The sequence below is a fragment of the Micropterus salmoides genome, unplaced genomic scaffold (assembly GCF_014851395.1).
Source record: "Micropterus salmoides isolate LMB-PRFRI ecotype aquatic unplaced genomic scaffold, ASM1485139v1 Ms_hic_scaffold_7, whole genome shotgun sequence".
Classification (NCBI taxonomy): Eukaryota; Metazoa; Chordata; class Actinopteri; order Centrarchiformes; family Centrarchidae; genus Micropterus; species Micropterus salmoides.
In genome coordinates, this window is record NW_024044459.1 from 12,556,509 (window position 1) to 12,576,978 (window position 20,470).

Below are 20,470 nucleotides of genomic sequence, written 5' to 3' on the forward strand. Positions count from 1 at the left end.
TTGTCTTATGACGGTAAACTCAATATCTTTGGACAGGTAGTTAGGCAAGCCTTGGTTATTATTGTCCTGTGACACCAGTGTTCGGGTTGCATCGATAATCGTGACATTGTAGTCCTTTGAATCAGAATCAAATCATTAGGCCTGTGTTGTGACCTAAACACAAGCTAAGTTGGAAACAGTTAATAAAGGATTAGTAATAAATGATTACTTTAAAGTTGACCAGTTTTAACATTTTACAAAGTCAAGGAGCACCGACGGCGATCGCTGCCTCTTCAGCTCTCAGCCTGTAGACAGGATGAGCGATGGAGGGATGGTGGGTTTTACCAACAAAAAAACCCTGTCATGTCAGATTCTCAGTTTGATGAAGTGACAGCTGTTTGTATTTCTGCGTGAGCCTGAGGTGAGCGTGCTGCGCTGAAACACACGTCTCTGAAGAATCAGCAGCGGCAGACACACAGGAGCTGGGTGACTTTGTGGGTTTTTTAATTGTAGACTCAGCTGACACAGGTCAGACACTGAATGCATGAAGCAGCCTGTACTTGGCTGAAGGTCCTTGTGCAGTGTGTGTGTGTGTGTGTGTGTGTGTGTGTGTGGGCATGTGCGCATGTGCGCGGATCCAATAGTTGCTCAAGTGACTCTCGAGTAACTGGGTGTAAGTATGTCCCCTGGGGTCCTACTTCCTCTGAAATATTGACTCAGCATCACGGGGAGAGGACTCTCTCTCACACACACACACACACACACACACAGAGTGCCTTTTCCATTACATGGTGGCTCTATTTTCGTAGCTACAGTGATCTCGTGTGGAATGAACAACGATCAGCAAATGAATGTGCTCGGAGCCTTTCTTACCGTGGGACACTGTTGACTAATGCTTTCCATCCTGGCAAAATTTCACCTTAAAAGGTCCCACGACATTATATCATCCCTCCCTTAAGTGATGTAATTTCTGATGAAACAGGATTCTGGGGTAGGAGATGACACTCAGAGAGGTTATTCTTATGTGTAAATAAATGGGCTCTGTCAGTTATTAGGAGAAGGACATTCTGATTTGATGGGGTTCAGCAAGAAAGGATTTTTCTTACATTTAAGACGACTGGGGGTTACACTGGCATATATGATGCAGGCCATAATGGCAGGAAATGCCACTTTTTTAGTGTCGGCACACATCAGTGCTCCTGAAAATCAACCAACTTGATCACATTTACTCCATGAACCTTACCAAATATTATTTCTGTCTGTACTGTGCATCTGGTGTGTGCTACCCGTGTCAAATGGTGCAATGATGCATGGCACAGCCTCACTGAAGATCCACTGTTTTCCAGGAAGTACCTACTTTTTCCCATGCAGTCAACTTGCGGACCAGTTAACATGTGTTGCCAACCAGGTGCTACTGCTTGTCACCATGAATAAGGGTCATAGTTAGGGATGTCCCGATTGAGTTTCTTTCTCACTTGCCTATGATGAGATAAAAAAGGAACATAATGCGTCCCATGAGGAAGTTTGTGACAGGGATGTTCAGTAAAGCCTATATAGTAAAATAATTATATCCAAACTAGCAGAAGATGTTGATTATGAATTTGGCTCATTATTTTTTTTTATCATTACAAAATACCTGATCCAAATACTGAAGTCCTAATTCAAAACTATTATTTTGAACATCTTAAGTTATTGATATGATATGAAGTTTAACTGGGAGAGCTGATCGATTTATCAGAGGAGATGTATCACTCTGTTGGAGTTGTTGGAACTATAAAAACACACTGTTTGTACGGTGGTGTTACAGAGTTTCTTCCGTCACAAATGAGCTTTGGCTGACAGACACACATACTCGACAACAGCCGTTCATCAAATTACTCATGGAGTTAACGTTCGTTAGTGACAGCTGATATGACCTGCCGTTGCCACTTGCCAAAGTGACGGTCAGCAGTGGCTTAAAATGACAACCTGCTACCTGTTTTTCTGTTTGCTAAAAATAAAGAAAGAGGAGAGATAACAGATTTGTGGGTGTTGGAGTTTCGTGAATCTTGTGTCTTTTGCCAATCTGGTTGTCACCGATGGAGCCAAATACGTTTTGGCATTCCCACGCTCTAATTTTCACTGGCATAACAAATTGATGACACTGTAGAGCCTGTCTGCAGAGCAGCATTGCAACTCTAGCATGCTGAGGTGGACAAAACACAGTACAGTAGTAAAGAAATGATCTGCATTTGATCTGGATTATTTTAACTAATATTTAACCATTAAAATATGTCCTGATAAAGATCCTTAGGATTGACTCTGGACCTCTTTAGTCACGATACATAAAATTGTGCTCGAGTTAAAGATCCTGGGTAAATTAATTGAGGATGAAAATAATCTATCAAAATAATCTATCCTAATACTGTGATGAGAACTGTTTAGACTGTTTGTTTCTTAGCCAATGATGAATGTCCAGCCTTGCTGCTTCCTCTCGAGACTTGAGCGTCCAGACTAAATATACAGTACATCACCCACCCACCCTGACATCTCATGTCCTGACATCACAGTAAAGCCGGCCTTGTGGAAAACAGATTCCTTAAAGTCCCTCAGCTCTATTCATGTAGTAAAACCAAGCAAGGTCAAAGCTGAGAATGTGTGGAGTGTGTTTGTGTCATTGCGCCAGCAGCGCCCACTTTGCCTGGACATGCAGGCGGACATCAAGGACACAAAAACACAAAGACAAAACACTTCACATTTTCTTTAATTGCTGGTCATATAAGCTCTTTGTAAATCCCACTGATCTGCTACTCTTTTTGGAAAGAGGGACAGTTGATGGGCCGTTCGGATTTCACGCTTCTTCCCGCTTGTTGTATCCTTTGTAACCTGAGCTTGTGGTTTTGGGGAGAGTGAGAATAACAAGTGTCTGCGTAGCACAACAGATGCTTATCAAATGCTGTTTTGACTGGCCGCTCTTCCTATATTTAGGAAACAAATTGTCTCCCTTGCCCTCAGCCTGCTGTTCAAATCCAGTCTTTTAATGGTGAGTGCACCAGAGGGTAGTTTAGACCAGTGGCTTGCATGTGTATCCCCATATACAGTATGTGCTGTTTATCTGTGCAGGGGGAGGAAATTATTCACCTGGGACCAAACTCCACCAAATATCCTCTTGAGTGCTTCTCTCTGGCAGAGTCATTAATAATTCAGAGCATCGTTGGGGCCAGCTCTGCACTTGTTTGGACAAGAGTCTGCAGCCGGCCACCTTCAGTCTGCACTTTGGACAGTTTGTCATGTGAAGAGTTCATTAGGGTTTGTGTCTTTGTGTTCATGTGTGTTTTTTGTGTTGTACAGCAACGCTCATGGCCAAAGTCCGGACCCAACCCCAGCTGTGACGACTTGTGCACATTAACAAACTATTTGTGGTGCAAGCAGAAGGAGTGGACATGGGTTAATGTTAGAACAGACCTGCCATCGTATAGGAATCCATCAGGATACAGTTGTTTGTCATGGTGTAGAGACTTGGCCAGGTGGCTCTATCCAAAAACCAAGGCATGAAGAAAATTCAATACAAATGTACCACAATAACTATATATAGATGGCAAAGAGGCGGTAGACAAGGCTATTTTGACTACCATCAGGGCTTTGTTGTATGCTGTTTTATTTTGAAGTAATGTGTAGACAGCACTCAAGAAGACCCAAGGCAAACTTTTACCGCACATACCAACATGAGCAAGACTTGACTTTAATGTTGATGTTTTGATTTTCCCTTTGTCGTCTGGCTCCAATTTGATCCCTTTATGTTAGGATTAGTGGTGGCTCAGTGTTGGTGCCATTGGAGGTGAAATTTACCACAAGTCAAATCAAACCACCCAGCTTCTCCTGCATCTTTATCTGTTTAAAGAACAAAACCCTGTAGAACCACATGAAAGGAAACAGGAATTAATTGAATGTGGTAGTGACACAGCAGCAAACAGTTTTCTTCTGATTGCATTTCCCGAAATCGTGAGACAACAAGCATCTATAACAACTGGTTATTCTTGGTTTTAGTTCACAGTATTATTAGTATTAGAACAGACATATAACATTTGAAGGTCTGCTCCGTGGTTTTCTTTGTCTACACTGAATGTTTCTCACCCAGTTGTACTGTATTTGTCCTTAAGGTCTTACAAATACAGCTGAATATTTATTTGCAAGTTGCGAATGCTGCATTGTAGAAGCAATTACAGTTTTGTTTATTCTGCGATGTTGATATGTTGAGCTATGCTGCTAAATGTTATGGGTAATCAATCCAGAAATAGTTTATGGCTAAAATAACCAGGAAGGAATGCTTTTTGGTTACTTAAGTGAAAAAATCAAGGGATTTCATTGTGTTGAATCAAAGTTTTGTTAAAGGAGTGCGATTATTCGCACATCACGTGGGTGCGACAATATTTACAAAGCAGCATCGGTGAAAAAAAGTGACGCCTGCACACTGACTCGGAGCCACAAAATATATTCAATGCTTTGATCAAATTTAATCAGCTCTGCTCATTCATTTGCAGCATTTCCCATATTAATAATAAAGTTGGTTACCACAGAATTAACGTAAATGACAAAATTAGTCATATTGTCTAATGGGTCTGCATTGATTACATCTACCTGTACTTTTTATTGATAGTTTTATCGCTCATTACTGCCACCAACAGTTGCAGCTGTTGTCCAGCTGTACATTAGTCTCTTCTACACATCACATCGCCCCCACGCTCATGGTGTCGATATGTGTACGTGGTAGAAATAAACAGATATGAATTCCTTAATAATTAACTCGTTGTTAATACACATTGTCTAGATCACAACATCTAGAAGAATAATCAAGACAAACATTTTGGCTGAAAATCCCACTAATGATTCTCTTTGTTCCACTTAGGAAAATCCCACCTGGCCATCGTCCAGAAGGTGAACAACGAGGGGGAGGGAGATCCTTTCTACGAGGTGCTGGGGTTGGTCACGCTTGAAGACGTAATCGAAGAGATAATTAAATGTGAGATTCTGGATGAATCGGACCTTTACAGTGAGTTCCCTTTACATTTGTTTATCCATTGACTTACCTCTAAGCTTCTAAATCTATTTATCATTTATTGTTTAGATATAATTAATATCTACATTGTTGTTGTTCTAGCTATGAGATGGTTTTAGAGGCGGGTTTTTAGAGATATATTTAGACATCGGTATAGGTTTACAAGATTAAGCAGGAAGTGGTTCCTCCTGTCGTAGCTTACAGAACAGCTACAATGACTTTTACCTTTTGACCTTTTAAGTGTACATTTTTAAATAAATAACGTTGTGTGTGTGTGTGTGTGTGTGTTTGTGTGTCACCTCTCAGCTGATAACCGCAACAGGAAAAAGGTGGCGCCCAATAAGAATAAGAGAGACTTCTCCGCCTTCAAACACGAGAGTGAATCAAAAGTGAAGGTCTCTCCTCAGCTGCTGCTGGCCGCCCATCGTTTCCTGGCTACAGGTGGGAAATGCATCGATGCATGCATGCACACACAGACAAACACAGTCACTCATCACAATGTTACTACAGCACTGCCAGTAGATCATGTAGAACTACATGGGAACATATGTCTTGGATATGTAGCCACAACATGTTATCCTCAGGATGTGATGGATTCTGTCATCTTGTCACCTGACAAGCAAGGCAGGTCCATACATGCAGAGTGGTGGTTTAAATGTGTTTATTTACTTGGACAATCTATTTAAGATCTGAGCAGTATGCCTGCCAGTGCTTACCGCCACAAGAAGAGTCTGGACGTTGGCCAGCTGGATGTGATGTCTTGTCACTGAGAACATGTTGCAATGTGTAGTGAGTGATAGCTGATGTGCTCTGCCAGAAGCAGTTAGCGTTAGCTGCTGCTAGCGTGACGTAGCACGTCTCTCAGAGCGGCTGTGGTGCAGGAGCCATGCCAGAGTCTGCCTCTGCAGAGATAACGACCGTGTCTGCTGCCTCAGAGTGTTGCTTTCATGTTTCTTTCTTGATTCATTAACACCAGAATTCGATATTTCATTTTTCTAAAAGTTCTGTTTTCATTCTAGGAATTTTCTCTGATTCTTTTCCTTTATTTTGTTCTTGTTCCCAGCTTGTTATTGTTACCCAGCTCTTTTTAGTGTCCCATCTGCATTGTCATTGATATGTGACAAGGGATATCCAGAGTATCACTGATCTTTGAGAGATGTATTTCAGAGAAAGGGAAAGTAAGGGAACATCAGGAAATCTTACAAGTGCTTTATGATACCATAATGTAAAGCTTCATTACATAATTTGAGGTATGTGTTTTGTAACAGCAAGCTCCTTAAGTCTGCAGATTTGTTTTACATTAACAAATCAGGAAGATATGAAATGTATAGGTTGTGAAAGTGTTCTGACTAGAAAATCATCAAAACGTCATGGGTACACTTCTTCAGAGCCACAACAGATGTTTTTTCTTTCTTTCTTTTTTTTTTTTTTTTGAGTAAACCAGATGAACTTGTCGACTTAATATATAAACCAAAGTAAAAGGAGTTTGTTTGGCTTTTAGATGAAGCCAACATTGCTCATATATTCCTCACCTCTCTCTGTGTATTGCTTTACTTTATCTTTGTTCTTAGTTTGGGTGGGGTTGAAGGTTGAGCTGTGATTGCAACATCCTATCCTGTGGCAGAAACAGAAATGCCTGTAAACCAAAAAACTGTTGTTTTTTTCAACACGGACAATGCACGTCAGTCAACATGACTGTAAATGTGCTAGTGTTAGCCAGAAGCCTCGCCAAGTTTAGTGAATTTTTAAATGTTATAATATTTTTTTTCAGGGCTGTAACTAATGATTATTTTCATTATTGATTAATATTCCCATTATTTTTTGTATATGAAAAAAATTGGTCCATTGTAAATGAGTGAGCAAAATGTTGGCTCTGGAAATATAGTGAAGAAATTCAGATGGCTACCAAAAGTCCAAAATCCAAAGATAATTAATGTACAATGATGTAAAACAGAGAAAAACAGCAAATCAATCATGATTGACTGCAACTTTTTGTTGATTATTTTTCAGTCAGCTAATTAATAATCGAGAATTTGTTTCAGCTTTACAATTTCTCATTCAGCCATTATTTACTTTATTAAAATAACATAAATAGAAATTTAGATATAACAAGCAAAAGAAAGAAATACTAATGAAACAAAGGCGACAAACGGACAAAGATAAGAACCAAATAAAAAAGATAAACCAAAGTACAATATATACAGTATAAGTATGGGGAAAACAATCGATCCACTGTAAACATATACAGTTAAGACATGCTACTCAGATTAGAATTTAATACAGGAGTATTACACTTAAAAATCTGTTGTAAATGACTTGAGGTTAAGATGTTTTCTCCCTGTTGAAAGATACTTGACCCTCCCTTGGACAACCAGGGCCTGTTACAGAAATGCACACAATTAGGTGAAAAATGGCGCTATAATTTCCCTCAGCCGCTCGCCCTGACTTGTTTTGTCTGACCAACAGTACAAAACTCAAAGACATTCAGTTTACTGTCATGTATAACAAAGAAAAGCATCAACTCATCACATGTGAGAAGCTGTAACAAGCAAATGTTTGACATTTTAGCTTTAAAAATGTAATTCTTTTATCATCAAAATAGCTGCCGATAAACTTTATTTAAAGCGACTAATTGATTATTTGACAAATCCTGACGAAGAGCTGATCTTCATTTAAATGCATTTGGAAGCTCTAATTGATAGTAATCCATGTCCATTTATGTCACTTAAACATGAAATGCTTAATGCACTTTTTCATTTTACTTGATACATGATTCTCGCAATCCTTTCTCAGTTTGTCAAAGCAAAATTCATGGCTATAAATATGTTACGCTTCTTATAGGATCACCTGTTTCAGATGTTTGTCATGTTGCTGCAGACAAAAGCATGAATCATTTAATAAGCACCTGGATCAGTGATGTCAGCAGACTGGTTTACAGTAAAACTCTCTTTACATCTCTTCCTGCAGAGGTGAGCTTGTTCAGCCAGTCTCAGATCTCAGATAAGGTGCTGCTGCGGATCCTGCGCCATCCCGATGTGATCCAGGAGATCAAGTTCAACGAAAGCGAAAAGCGCTCGCCCCATCACTACGTCTACCAGAGGGGCAAGCCTGTCGACTACTTCGTTCTCATCCTGCAGGTACACAGTAATTTAAGGAAGAGGGGGTGAGGCGTGACTTGGGTCTGTGACCGCTTGTTGCCTCAGTGTGGGACGTAATAGCAGGTCTGAATGCAAAAGCAGGAACTGCTCACTCTGCGGTCTGATCTCCAAAAGCAGATTGAAAGGCTCTTTTTAAAATATTTTCTCATCACATACTTCCAAACAGACTCCCACACACTCATCCATACACCAACACATGTGCAACGCAGGAGAATATCTAGTGTTATTTCAACCCTCACATAACCCTCACATAACCCGCTGCAGCAGGTTGATATTTGTGGTTTTGAGTGAAATATAATGATAATAACTGTTGGACCGTTTACTTTTTAATCCTGCGCCATCATCACTGTATGGCCAAATACCACAGTCAGTCATCAGTCTCAGCTGTACTTTGTGTTTATGCTAATTAGCGAGTGTTAGCATGCTAACACACTTAACTAAGATAGTGAATGCACATAACCTACATTATCATTCTGAGCGTATTGGCATTGGCACATGATTTCCAAAAACACAATTACATAAGAAACATAACAGCAGATTATCAGGGCCTAATTTAAATAATACCATGCTTTACCCTGCCTGATGTCTGATTACCTTTAAAGAGCAGGTACATACGTAACAGCCCTCTAACCATGATGAACACATCCTGCCCTCTAAATGTCATACTCCTGTTGCTTTAGCCTGGAGATAAGCTGTGCAGCTAGGATTATGAGATTGCCCACCTTCCACACACACTCTTCCTCTTTCTTTCTTTGACCCTCCTCCTCCTCTTCCTCTCTCCACCTGTCAAGTCATCCCCCACCAAGTGCTTCTGGGGCTTAGCGGCATTGAGCGGTCTGTCTTTTTGTTAAACGCGTCTAAGCTACACCGTGTGACAGATGGCAGTAGGCGTCGAGACACAGCGACGACCCAACAGGGGTCCGAAACTGTCGATAAAGTGCGTGTGTTGGTGTTTGCCTGGGTTTGTGTTTTTATTATTATTATGATTATTCAAAATCAAGCTGAGTCACTGAACAAGAGCTGCTTAACAAAAACTTAAATTATCTTCCAAGAGGCGTACTGTTAACTGGCAATAAGTCATGTGGTTTAAAATCTGATGTGATAAAAGGTAGTTTCAGTATTCTCTGGAGGCTTTAAATGGCTGTTTAAAAGCTGGTCAGCTACAATCACAATGCTTTATGTTTGTAAGTTATCCTGATTTGAGACAGAAGTTGGAGTTCACTAGTAGTATTTTGAAGAAAGCGTGGGTACAGAATTTTGGAAAGCCCTGAAAAACAACAAAAATAAAGTTTTAGAAAAAAATTGCCTTTAAGAAATAATTAAAATCAAACTAGACTCCTAGGGCTGGATTTACTAACATCCCAAATAAAGAGTACTACATTGCATGTGTATTCTAAAATATTGCACGTGCAATTTTAGTACCTGTTGTAATGGGGGGATTTACTAAGAATTGTGTAGATGACCACAAGAGCAAACACAGTGGAGGTGGCAGTATTTAAATGAGGGTTTTGCGTGTTTTAATGGTTTCCGGGAGGGAAAGAAGCCACAGCTTAAAAACCTTGGTTTGTTTCATTCAGTGTGTCCTGAGTATGTAGAAATGGTACCAGCACACCTGAAAAACTGCTTTGGAAAACCCCAGCAGAAACAGATACAGTACGCTGGAATGACCCAGACGCGAGGAAATGCCAGCAGATCGTGCTTCATCCTGCCAAAGGGAACGATCACCAACCGTCCTCACCGTGCCCGATCGCTCCGCAATCTCCTGTCCCTGTACACCTGGCCACCCTCTCCGATACCTACAATGGGTTGTGTCGCTATATTACGACCGGGGCTGTGAACAGTTGGTGATCGTTCCCTCTGGCTGGATGAATTTTACGCGTGATCCGTGCACCACTGCAGCTGGGCGCTCTCTGCAGCGCCACGCAACTTTCTAAACTCTTCCATCTCACAGAGAAAAGAAGTCAGGTTGAAACGAAATTTGCTTTATTGGCATGAATGTTAATACAACAGTATTGCCAAAGCTAAAGGAAAATACAAAATTAATTCTATTCATATAGTTCAGCGAAAAAATAAAATAATTCTATATATTGGATATAGAATAATATTATCTAATATTGTTAATTTCTCTACATTTTCTTTGATTACGGCTGTGTGTCCTTCTGGTAACAATAACAGAAGCCATCTCTGCGCAACGGTTTGCACCTTCCTTTCAAATGTATTAAATACAGAAGCTTTTGCCACCTTTAGTAAATCAGGCCCCTAATGTCCTGCTGTGGTCAGTGTGGCTGACACAATTGGACTGGACATGTGCAGGGTGTTTTCCTGTGTATGGATGACTTTGGGCTGCTTTAATGTGTTAATGTTTTGTGTGCATATGTGTAAAGGATGTGTCCGATAGACCATTGATCCACAGGTCCAGCAGTGTCTTACCCACTCTTTCCAGCAGCCACCTCCTACCATTGCGAACAATAAGTGGATACAGCACTGCTGCCACACAAACAACATTTCGGAATAGCCTAGAAACACTTTCTGTTAAGTTATACTGTGGTATGACAGACCAGTTGTAAGGTGAAGAAAAAGGCCCAGATTTCTCACTAAGTAGGGAGTTAGTTTTGTGTTTCTCTTTGTAATATTTGGTATAAGGTTTCCCTTTCTCTTCTCCCTCCTAAATCTGTCCCTCTAATGTTTTCTTGTGAGCACTCTCTATGGAGCACAGCCAGCTGTTACAGCAGCCACTGTTGAATAAGATAGCACACAAGTTTAGTTAATTTATGATTGAATCCCAGCTAAAGTTTAAGAGACCGCACACATCAGGAAAACACACAATTCATTTTCATCCATTTGTAGTCTATTGAGAGAAATGAAGACCAGGTGATCAAGAAAATATAAAAACACTGTGTGAGTCTGTCCATCCATCCAGCAGTCTGTCTGGTCACAACTGATCCAAAGTCAGTCAACTCTACAAGGTTTAGTCTGTTACTTTAAGAGTATAAAGAGCCCGATTTATGGGAGCACCAGGCTGGAGGAGGTTAAAGTCAAAATCTTTCCAAACACTCACCCCCTCTAGACTTCTTCAGTTGTGGTTTTAAAATGTTTCCATCCTTCATGGGCTCAAAGACAGATTATGGTTGAAGCATGGCTTTAAAAAGGGTAAATAACCGTAAGCTCTTGCTCTGCGCTCTACTACTCAGTTATCATGATATCTGGTTCGCCAAATATACTTTATTTGAATTGAACTTTTCTCCTAAGTGTGTGATTAACAATGAGGAAACAGAAGAATGCACACAGAAAGTTACGCAAAGAAAGAATGTAGGTGTGAGTTATTTTCACTATGCTATGTTATAGTCAAATAAATGATTCAAGAAAATAATGTGCAATTTATTCTATAATGGAACTAATGTCCAAGAATGACTCCTCCACCTTTAGATCAACATGATCTGTCTGTCTGAATAACCATCCTAGTCACTTGACATAAAACTGACAGCGGCTATTTTAAGTTCATTACATCCCAAAGGTCTAGGGATATCCAGGTTGTAACATAAATGTGTGGCTTCCCACTCTTCCAATTCCCAAGCAATGCCAGAACACAGTAAATACAACTTAGCAGTTTTTATTTGCTTCAGAGATGAGCAGTGCCCAAAACAACAACCAAAACACAGAAAATCTTTCCTAAACCAAAAACCAAGAAGTAAAGAAAAGACAAAGCTCTAAACTAAGTTTCTAATTCCAAAAGTAGCAAACAAAATGGCTAGAGCCAACAAAACAAGGTTGTCATAAGACAATAATCAGAATTACTAAGGTCAGCCATTCAGTCTAATGTGTTCACTACACAGGTTGACTTACAAAGTCTAATATGCTCACAACAGTTCTCTACTTACAATGAACACAGACATAACACACAGTACACAGGCTCAGGTTGGGAATGGCAGAGAGAGAGAAGGGAGTTCCTGTCAGTGGGGCTTAAGATGGCTGCTGTCATCCAGTTGACCAATCAGGAGGTAGCAATCAGCTCTGCAAGACCAATCCAGTGTGCCCACTTGTTCTCCATTACCTGTATACACTCAAAAAATCTTACCTGTATCTGATTTGAACCACATATGACAGTGGAGCAAATGCAAATGGGAAAATGTGATTTGGGTTATAAAAAAAAAAAAATCTCAGTTGGCAAAGAAATCTGATATGGGTCACTTAGGCCTGCAGTCTGAAGGCAGCCTATGAGTAGAGTGGACGAGCATCTGTCACGCTCATGACGGTCATTCATTAATGCTTCAACGGCAAAATAAGTTTTAAAATCCATCAGTGATGCAGCCTGAGAGCGTAGCTGCTTCTATGGAAACAATAAAACATTGGCTTGTGGAAACAATAAAACATTGGCTTGTGTAGCTTACAGTACATCATGTTTCAACATGCAACCAGTTAACTAGATCAATGCTACTTACTTCCACGATGTGAAGGGTGTCCTCTCTGCTATCTTGCTAGCTGAGCTACACATGAGCACTGACACACAGACGCAGACATAGGATTGGATACTTTTCACTAGTACGCCGCTACCCTCCAAGAAGTATAGAAGAAACAGAAACGGTGTGAACAGTTTTTTCTTTTTGTGATAACAAAAGGAACAGGGAATTAAACTTTCAGCAGTAACAGATAGCTTATTTGCAAATGTAACGAAATAACTGATTACTTGAATTGCAAATCAAATGCGTCACATTATTCATTACAAACAAAACAAAAAATGAACGAGTTCTCTAACGCATTATTTTGTATTGTGTTACCACCAACGCTGGTCTTATTCAAAGCAATGTTATTTTTCCATGTCTGAGAAGGGCTTTAACATAGATAGGAGGATGCTGAAAAGGCAAGTGAAGAACAGGCAAATGAGGTTTCAGACAGCTGTGCCCTTGGACAGACGGGCAGAAATGCATGAGAGCTGTGTTGCTCGTCCTGAGGACATGCTTGACTAATTGATCCCCATTATATATGTTAAGATGTTAGTGGAGAGGGAGGGACATCATACCCACCTGCTGTCAGTCAGCTGTCAGTACGCTTATCCCACACACACATACCTGAGAATCTCTTCCTCCATCTGCATGCTTACACACTGTAAACCAAAGGCACTAACACCACTTTTGCACTTCTGCTGTATCCAACAATGTGTACATGTACACGTGTGCTCAAATCCTACAGGGTGGGAAAATTACACTTCACTGTCTTCATCTCACTCTTTCACACACATTTATTTCCAACATCAATGTCCACAAACAGTCATTATGCAGGTCCAGTAATCCAGGGGATCATTTTGACTTTCTCCCCGCCGCTCGTCTCGGGGAGATTTTCTCCCGTGGGAGGCCGGATACCGAGGATGTTGTGCAGAGACCCCACATGTGGAATAATCCGCTAAGACCTTTTTGGAATGGGCTAAATGCTGAGTGTCAGAATGCCAGGGAGGGAATTTTCCACAGGAGAGAAACCTACCCCTGCAGCCAGCAGCTGTGAATAGTACTAGATAGAGAGTCTGACTCTGCAGAAAATCTTCTGGGTTTTTGCTTTTGTCTGTCAATGAAAGTGTCTCAGATAATATCTAATTCAGGTAAAACAAGGTTAAGTTTAATGTCTTAAGCAACTCTTTAATAAGGTTATTCCAGGTAATAACCACTTTCCTTTTTGTTTAATACCTAATCTGGATTTCTGGATGGATACTCTCTTAGACTACTTTCACTAGATCTTGTGCTAATAAATTTTTTTATTTCATTAATAACAGACACACAGCAGACTACTCAATGAATTATTCATTTCTAGTTTCTCTGTAGGGTCTTGGACTAGCTTGTGTGTAGACAAGTTGGGGAAAATTGGGAGTTTGTGTGCTGCCCATGTTTGTCCTGTAAACAAAATTATGCTCTCACATTCCGGGAGCGCTTATATGAAAACATTGGACCGGGGGGGGGGACTTGACAGAGAAGGGGTCGTGGAGATGTAGAGAAAGATGCAGAGAAATTGTTTTGATTTGACACTAGTTATTTTGGACGTGTGACAACAGCTTATTGCTTCACAGAATCTCTTTAATAACGTGGTGGTGCTGGTGTGGAGGAAGGACCGCAACTTTTAGCATGTTTGCACATCTTAATCTGAGTGAAGACATAGAGGATACATATCGGACATCCTGACTGAATATACTGTATGTTACAGGCAGGCCCTTGCTTTTACTTGATCACCTTTTCTTTATCCAAGGTAGGTTTATATGTGACATTACAACAGGTTGTAAAGTGAAATTGAGTTTGTAATTCCCTCTGCTACGTAGCAGACAATATACAGATATATAAAATCAATCATAAAAACGGTAAACCGAAATAAACTATATTCAATGGAGCAGTGCTGAGAATGAATTTGATGGGGGGGGGGGGGGCAGCTCTGCAGTCTATTGATGCGACAGTTGAAACTTATATATCTCTTCCAAGGCAGCAAGGTGAACAGGCTGAGGTAGGGGTGCTTTGTTAGAGGTTAATTAAATGTATTTCTTCCTTGTAATGTTTAAGATGACTTTCCAACCAAAAAGTCCCCCAAAAACATGTAAATCCTTTCAGCAGAGGCAACTTTTGGTTGTATTAACTAACCTTGCTACCTTATGCCGCGTTACGACCAAAAGTATTCGGGACTTTTAAGTCCCCGGATTTCTTTTCAAGGAAAAAAAAAAGGTTCCTTCAACCCATTGTTGTGTGCGTTTCCACTGTGGTCTAAAGACCTGCAAAGATTAGCCAAATTAACCAGCTGACATAGGCTATAAGCCAACTCCGTACAAAGCGATGCACAGGCATCATTACTTAGTAACCATTATCCGTGGGGCAACATTTATAAATGAACATCAGATTTGATTGGAATATAATGAAAAACTATAGGCTGTACTTGACCATAAAGCAGCTTTTTTGTGTGAGAGTAAAATGAAGAGACATGCGATAAAGTTTGTTACAAATTTAATAACAAACTGGATGAAGCCATCAAGTTCTTAAAATAACTCCAGCACAGAGAAAGAAACACACAAATAAAATTGCGGCAGTTTGGAAGGTCATTAAAACATTTATATTATATTATAATATTAAAACCCAGTATTTAGCATAACTCCATCAGCTGTTGGCTGTAAACACACTGCTGAACGCTGGCTGCTATTTCCAGTAGCCTACATTTAATGCCGACGTACGATCTCAGGCGGACATCTGCGAGACTTGTGTGGCTATCTGACTGATGATTGTGATTTATTGGTTTGCAAACAACAACAACTGTGGAAAAGAGAAATCACCCGGCATTCTCCAGTTAAAGCCAGTAGTCTCTACTCGCCCATTCAGAAATCCACTGCAAGGCAAGCCCCGCCCCCCCAAAATTCCTGTACTTTCGGAAAGTACTACATCCTGAGCAGGGACTTTTAAAAAAAAATAAAATATAAGACCACAGAACTAAACTTAGACCCTGGTCCCTTCAGTGGAAATGCACTGAGTTCCTCCGAAGGTTCCTAGTTCTGAGGTATAGTTCCTTTGGTCAAAACGCAGCTTTAGCCAACACTTCTCAAAGTGGCGTCCCTGTAAAGACTACCCACCGCTTTGACATTCAGGCAAATTAACAGCCATAAACATCTATGTTTGTTTACAGGTCTTGGTGATTTCTATTGCATATGTGGGGGAAAAAGGTGTGTATTAAAGCTTATAGTGTCTCCAGTGGGAGCTGTGTGAAGTCTGATAAATAGCCTCAAGTGATGTCACTTGAGTCAGCATTGACTGGAGCTGAAGACTACGAGTTGGAAAATGAAAGAAATCTGGGATGCGGAGTTAGAAAGTGAGCTAACGAGACCTGTGTAGCCCGCTCCTCATCTCTGCTCAAGGCTACATCAGCCGCTATGAGCGTAAAAACCCCGAATTGCACACCAAAATGTCAGCGGTCCAGTTGCGTTGTGGGTAATGTCGGCACCAGGTTTTGCCAAGAAAGGAGGAATACATTGAATAAAAAAGACAATTTCTCTGCTTCTGCTGCATCGAGCTTGATCCTGCTTGTAACAGTTTTAAAGGAGTGCAAAGCTAAATCAGTGGAGTATTCTTTAAAAGGGGAGTGTTGAGTAGCAGAGTGACTGCTAATAAGGAAACAGAGTTTGCTGTGGCACTCAAAAATCTGGCAGACTGACGGGTGAATAAATCTGAGAGTGTGTGTGTGTGAGAGAGAGACTATTTACATGTTTTTTGTATTGTTAGCATTATGTCTGAATGTATGTCTGATGTGTGGGAGTCTAGTAGACTCATGAGAACTAAAAACCTCAGATACAGATAATTCACTGTCCTTGTTCCACTCCTTTTATAGTGTGTGCATGTGTGTGTGTTTTTTCCTGGTAGTGATCTTCGTTTGTTTATGACCAGCGTGATTCATGCTTCTATAAAGATGCTTTGTGATTCTCACAGAACGGTCCACACAGGCAGAGTTTGGCCACTTGTTGTGTCCACAGGGTTCCTTCAGCTTTTGGAAGTGTATGTATGACTGTGTCCTGATGAAATGAAGGAGTGATGCTAAATTAGCTGTGTTGTAGTTATTTTATTTAACAGGAAAAACATTTCCTAAGAAGCTATTTTTTGTTTTGTTTTGCTGCTGTGGCTTATAAACCTTCATGATGTCTTTTTATTTTCCTTCATCTTTATCTGTATGTTGTAAGTTTCCTGGTTGACAGTCATACTACACCCCCCTCTTTAGTACCAATCATAAACTAATATCAGTAACCCAAATCTTCAAATTGAAGATCTGAAGTGACATTTTCAGCGGAAGACTGTGTAGGCTTTTATTCAATTTTTTTATTACTATAAATGAATGCATCAGTTATCAATAAGAAAATGTGCCTTTGGACTGTGTATTTTGTGTTACCAATACATCCCATAATTCTATGAAACTCAGAAACCGGTGTAGGTTCAACATTATCACTGATTGATGTCCTGTATGTTGGCCGTTTAAACGCTGTTGCTATAGTTACATACCAGGATAATTAGGTCAGAACATATTGGCCAAATGTCAGTCCTGTGAGAATAACGAAATATTCCTGTACTTAACAGCTTTTTGATAGTTAAGATGTGGTTTTAGGGTTACAGTCAGGTTAGGGTAACGGCCTGGGTATTATGTCAATGAGATGCTCCCACGAAGACAAAGGAACAAACATGCGTGTGCGTGACCTCACACCATTGACACTTATGAGTCACAACGGGCTTTAGATTGATGCACACTCACATTGTTACATATTACTGAAGAGGTGTGTGTGTGTGTGACCGCGGAAATGACTCAGTGACTTTGCACTGTTGAAAGAAACTGTTCTGTTTGACATCAGCCAATAACTAAAGCCAGCGGTTAATTTTATGACTAACACATGGTCACAAACCACTAAACACAGAGGCTAGTAGCGCACACACACACACACACACACACACACACACACACACACACACACACACACACCCACTACATGCCTTACCCTTACTCTAACCCTGACATAATTGTAGTCTGAACCCTAAAACCACAAATTAATCCTCAAAAAGCAGTCTCTAGGTCCCCACGGAGACACGAGACCCCATTGGTAAGTGTGCGTTCAGCTTAAAGTCCCCGGGATATAAAAACATGAAACACACACACAGTGGGCAGTCTGTGTACATATTGCCTCTTCAATCATCAGTTTTGTCCCTGAACTGTATTCTCCAGTCAGTTATAATACACACACACACGATTGAAGATTCAGCTTAATTTCAGACCCTTTAAACTGGTTTTTGAAAAGTGCTATTTAAATAAAGGTTATTACAATTGCATATTCTTACTGTACTTCGCACACTGGAATTGTTGTTTGTGTTTGTTTTTATATTTATTCTGAGCAGTAGTGATAAAATCGATGTGTTTACTGTTCAGCATTTTTTCTCATTAAACTGTTGCCTGCCACCACCTGCCAACACACACCTTGTCATTGTCTGACATCATCAAATGCGCGACCTTCTGTCACATAGGTTGCAGAGGCTGTGAAGTAAAATTCTCCTGCACACCCCACAGTTGTTTCTTATATGATCAGACATAAGAAATAAAAATGGTAAAAGCCTGTGACTGAGGTTGATTCTCTGCAATACAGTATCAGTGGTGGACCGCAATGACCCAGTCCAGGTCTCTTTTCAATAAATCCCCTGCTGTTGGTGCAGTATATTGTAAGTGTTGGCAGGCTGTACTGTCAGAGCAGATCTGGGAAACTGTTCTGATCGGAGCACCGGCAGGCTTTACACCTCTCACTCCTGTCCTCCTCCTCCCTCTGTTTCTATTCTTTCTCTCCTTCCTCCCCCGTGCCTCCCTTTATACTAAACACCAGCCACGCAGCAGCGCATGTCGACCCCAGTCGATGCAAACACACACACACACACACACACACACACACACACACACACAGAGGACCATATGTTGCGAGGTGATTAGCATCTTTCCAAATCTGCTGATATACTTTAAGTGGCAGAAAGCCAGCAACAGGACCAAGGAGGTTTAACCTTGTCATTAAGTGTCAGATGAAGAAGCCTCGCTGCTGTCAACCTCGCTTGCTTGGAGCGGCAAATGTAGGATTTGGAAAGAAACACGAAATTACTGGACAGACAAAGTGTCCGTGGCATATTTATGGTTTGTGTCTTTGGAGTATTTTTGTTTGTTTTTGTTTTGTTGAGTTTGTTTGTTTCTGTCTACCTTTCTATGAAAGTAGAAAAGCCACAAGAGGTTGGCAGTGAGCAGAAGGTTGTCCTTGAGCAAGGCTTTTGACCTCTAATTACTCAGCAGCGAAAGGCAGAAGCCCGTGGCTGTCCTGAGTTGGTGTGAACGTGTGTTACTGGATGAATTTGTTGCTCCAAAGGCAATAATGCTCAGTTAATTTACCTTTTTCAAAATAAAGATTAAAAATAAAGTATCTCCACACGCTGGGAGATGAGCGTTGACAGATGGAAAGAGTGTCCTCATTAAGGAAATGTGTTTTCACTTTCTGCACAAAAACATCTTAAGATTCAGATCTATTTTTAAACATTAAAGCATGTTCGTGAAACACAAAGGAAACCAGAATGCAGAGGCCTGAAAGAGCCCAAATCATGAGAGCGGTGAAGGTTTACACGCTCCTGTTAGTGTAGAGTATGTGGACTAAAGTACACGCCTAAAGGTATGACAGTGCACATTCTTTGCCTGGACACACACGATTGCACTCTCATACACCAGCCTCCAAAACATGTCTCATTTGTGCACAGCAATTTTACTCCTTAATGAGACTTAAATGTTATTTTCAGTTCATTCATGACGACTTTCACTCTTTATTTCTCTCCACTGCGGTCAAGTCGATTTTGACAATTTGTCATTGTTTAAGTCATTGATTAAGAACGGAAGTCCTAAGTGGCCATCCATTCAATTTTTTTTTTTTATTCCGTTTTCACGTGATAACGTGATCATTTTAACACAATAACAGTAGTTTAACACAGGGGTCGGCAGGAACGTTTCTTAATGTTAATTTCAAAGTGGTTTATAGTGTCACTGGTTAGCTCAGTCAGTCGAGGGTTGCATGTTCAATCCTCACTGAAGACCTTTGAAGAACTTTTTTATCTTTTTCACAATCGTCCTCAACAAAGTTCTTATGAAGAGACCGTTTCACATGCTCAAAATTAAGCACGCGCTGGACTGTGTGCATCCCAGCGATTGGTCCACATTCATCAGCCTATGGACTTTTCATTTCCCCATCATTCACAGGGAGAGGAAATTCCTGCGCTTCTCATTACAGCGGAATCCATTCGATGTTACACATTTCCTGACGGTTATTTCAAAGGTTCCAAAATAGCCGTCAGGAAATGTTTGATTGGATTTCCCTGAATCTCTTCATAACAACTTTGCTGAAGAGGATAATAAAAACACACAGAAGAAGAAAGAAAAAGTTGTTGAAAGGGCAAGTCGAACACACAATCCTTGGATTATGAGTCCCTTGCTCTACCTGAGCTAACCAGTCACGCTGAAATGTTATCTGAAATTATGCTAAATAAACGCACCTGCCGACCCCTGTATTCGGCTATGGTTTGTTATCTCGAAATCACAAGAAACTCATCTCGTTACCACGGGAAAACAGAGTAAAACAAATATTTAAATGGACAGCCGCTTAGGGTTTCCGTAATTAAGCCAAAACTTTTCAGATTGCTAATTGGATTTTCCAATTTTCTCTTCTTTATATCGCAATAAAATAAGTATTTTGGGGATTTGCGCTGTTGTTTGGGGGAAAAAGTAGCCATTTGAAGACACA

General features: G+C 40.5%; 1 protein-coding gene across 2 annotated transcripts in view; it reads left to right on the plus strand.

Moving 5' to 3' along the window:
• LOC119891736 (metal transporter CNNM4) overlaps positions 1–20,470 on the plus strand; it is a 48,678-nt gene that overhangs the window by 15,095 nt on the left and 13,113 nt on the right. For both annotated transcript variants that reach the window (XM_038703564.1, XM_038703563.1), the window contains exons 2-4: positions 4,865–5,008; positions 5,321–5,455; positions 7,982–8,151. In XM_038703564.1, coding sequence (XP_038559492.1) covers positions 4,865–5,008; positions 5,321–5,455; positions 7,982–8,151 — 449 coding nt within the window. The remainder of the gene's footprint in view (positions 1–4,864; positions 5,009–5,320; positions 5,456–7,981; positions 8,152–20,470) is intronic.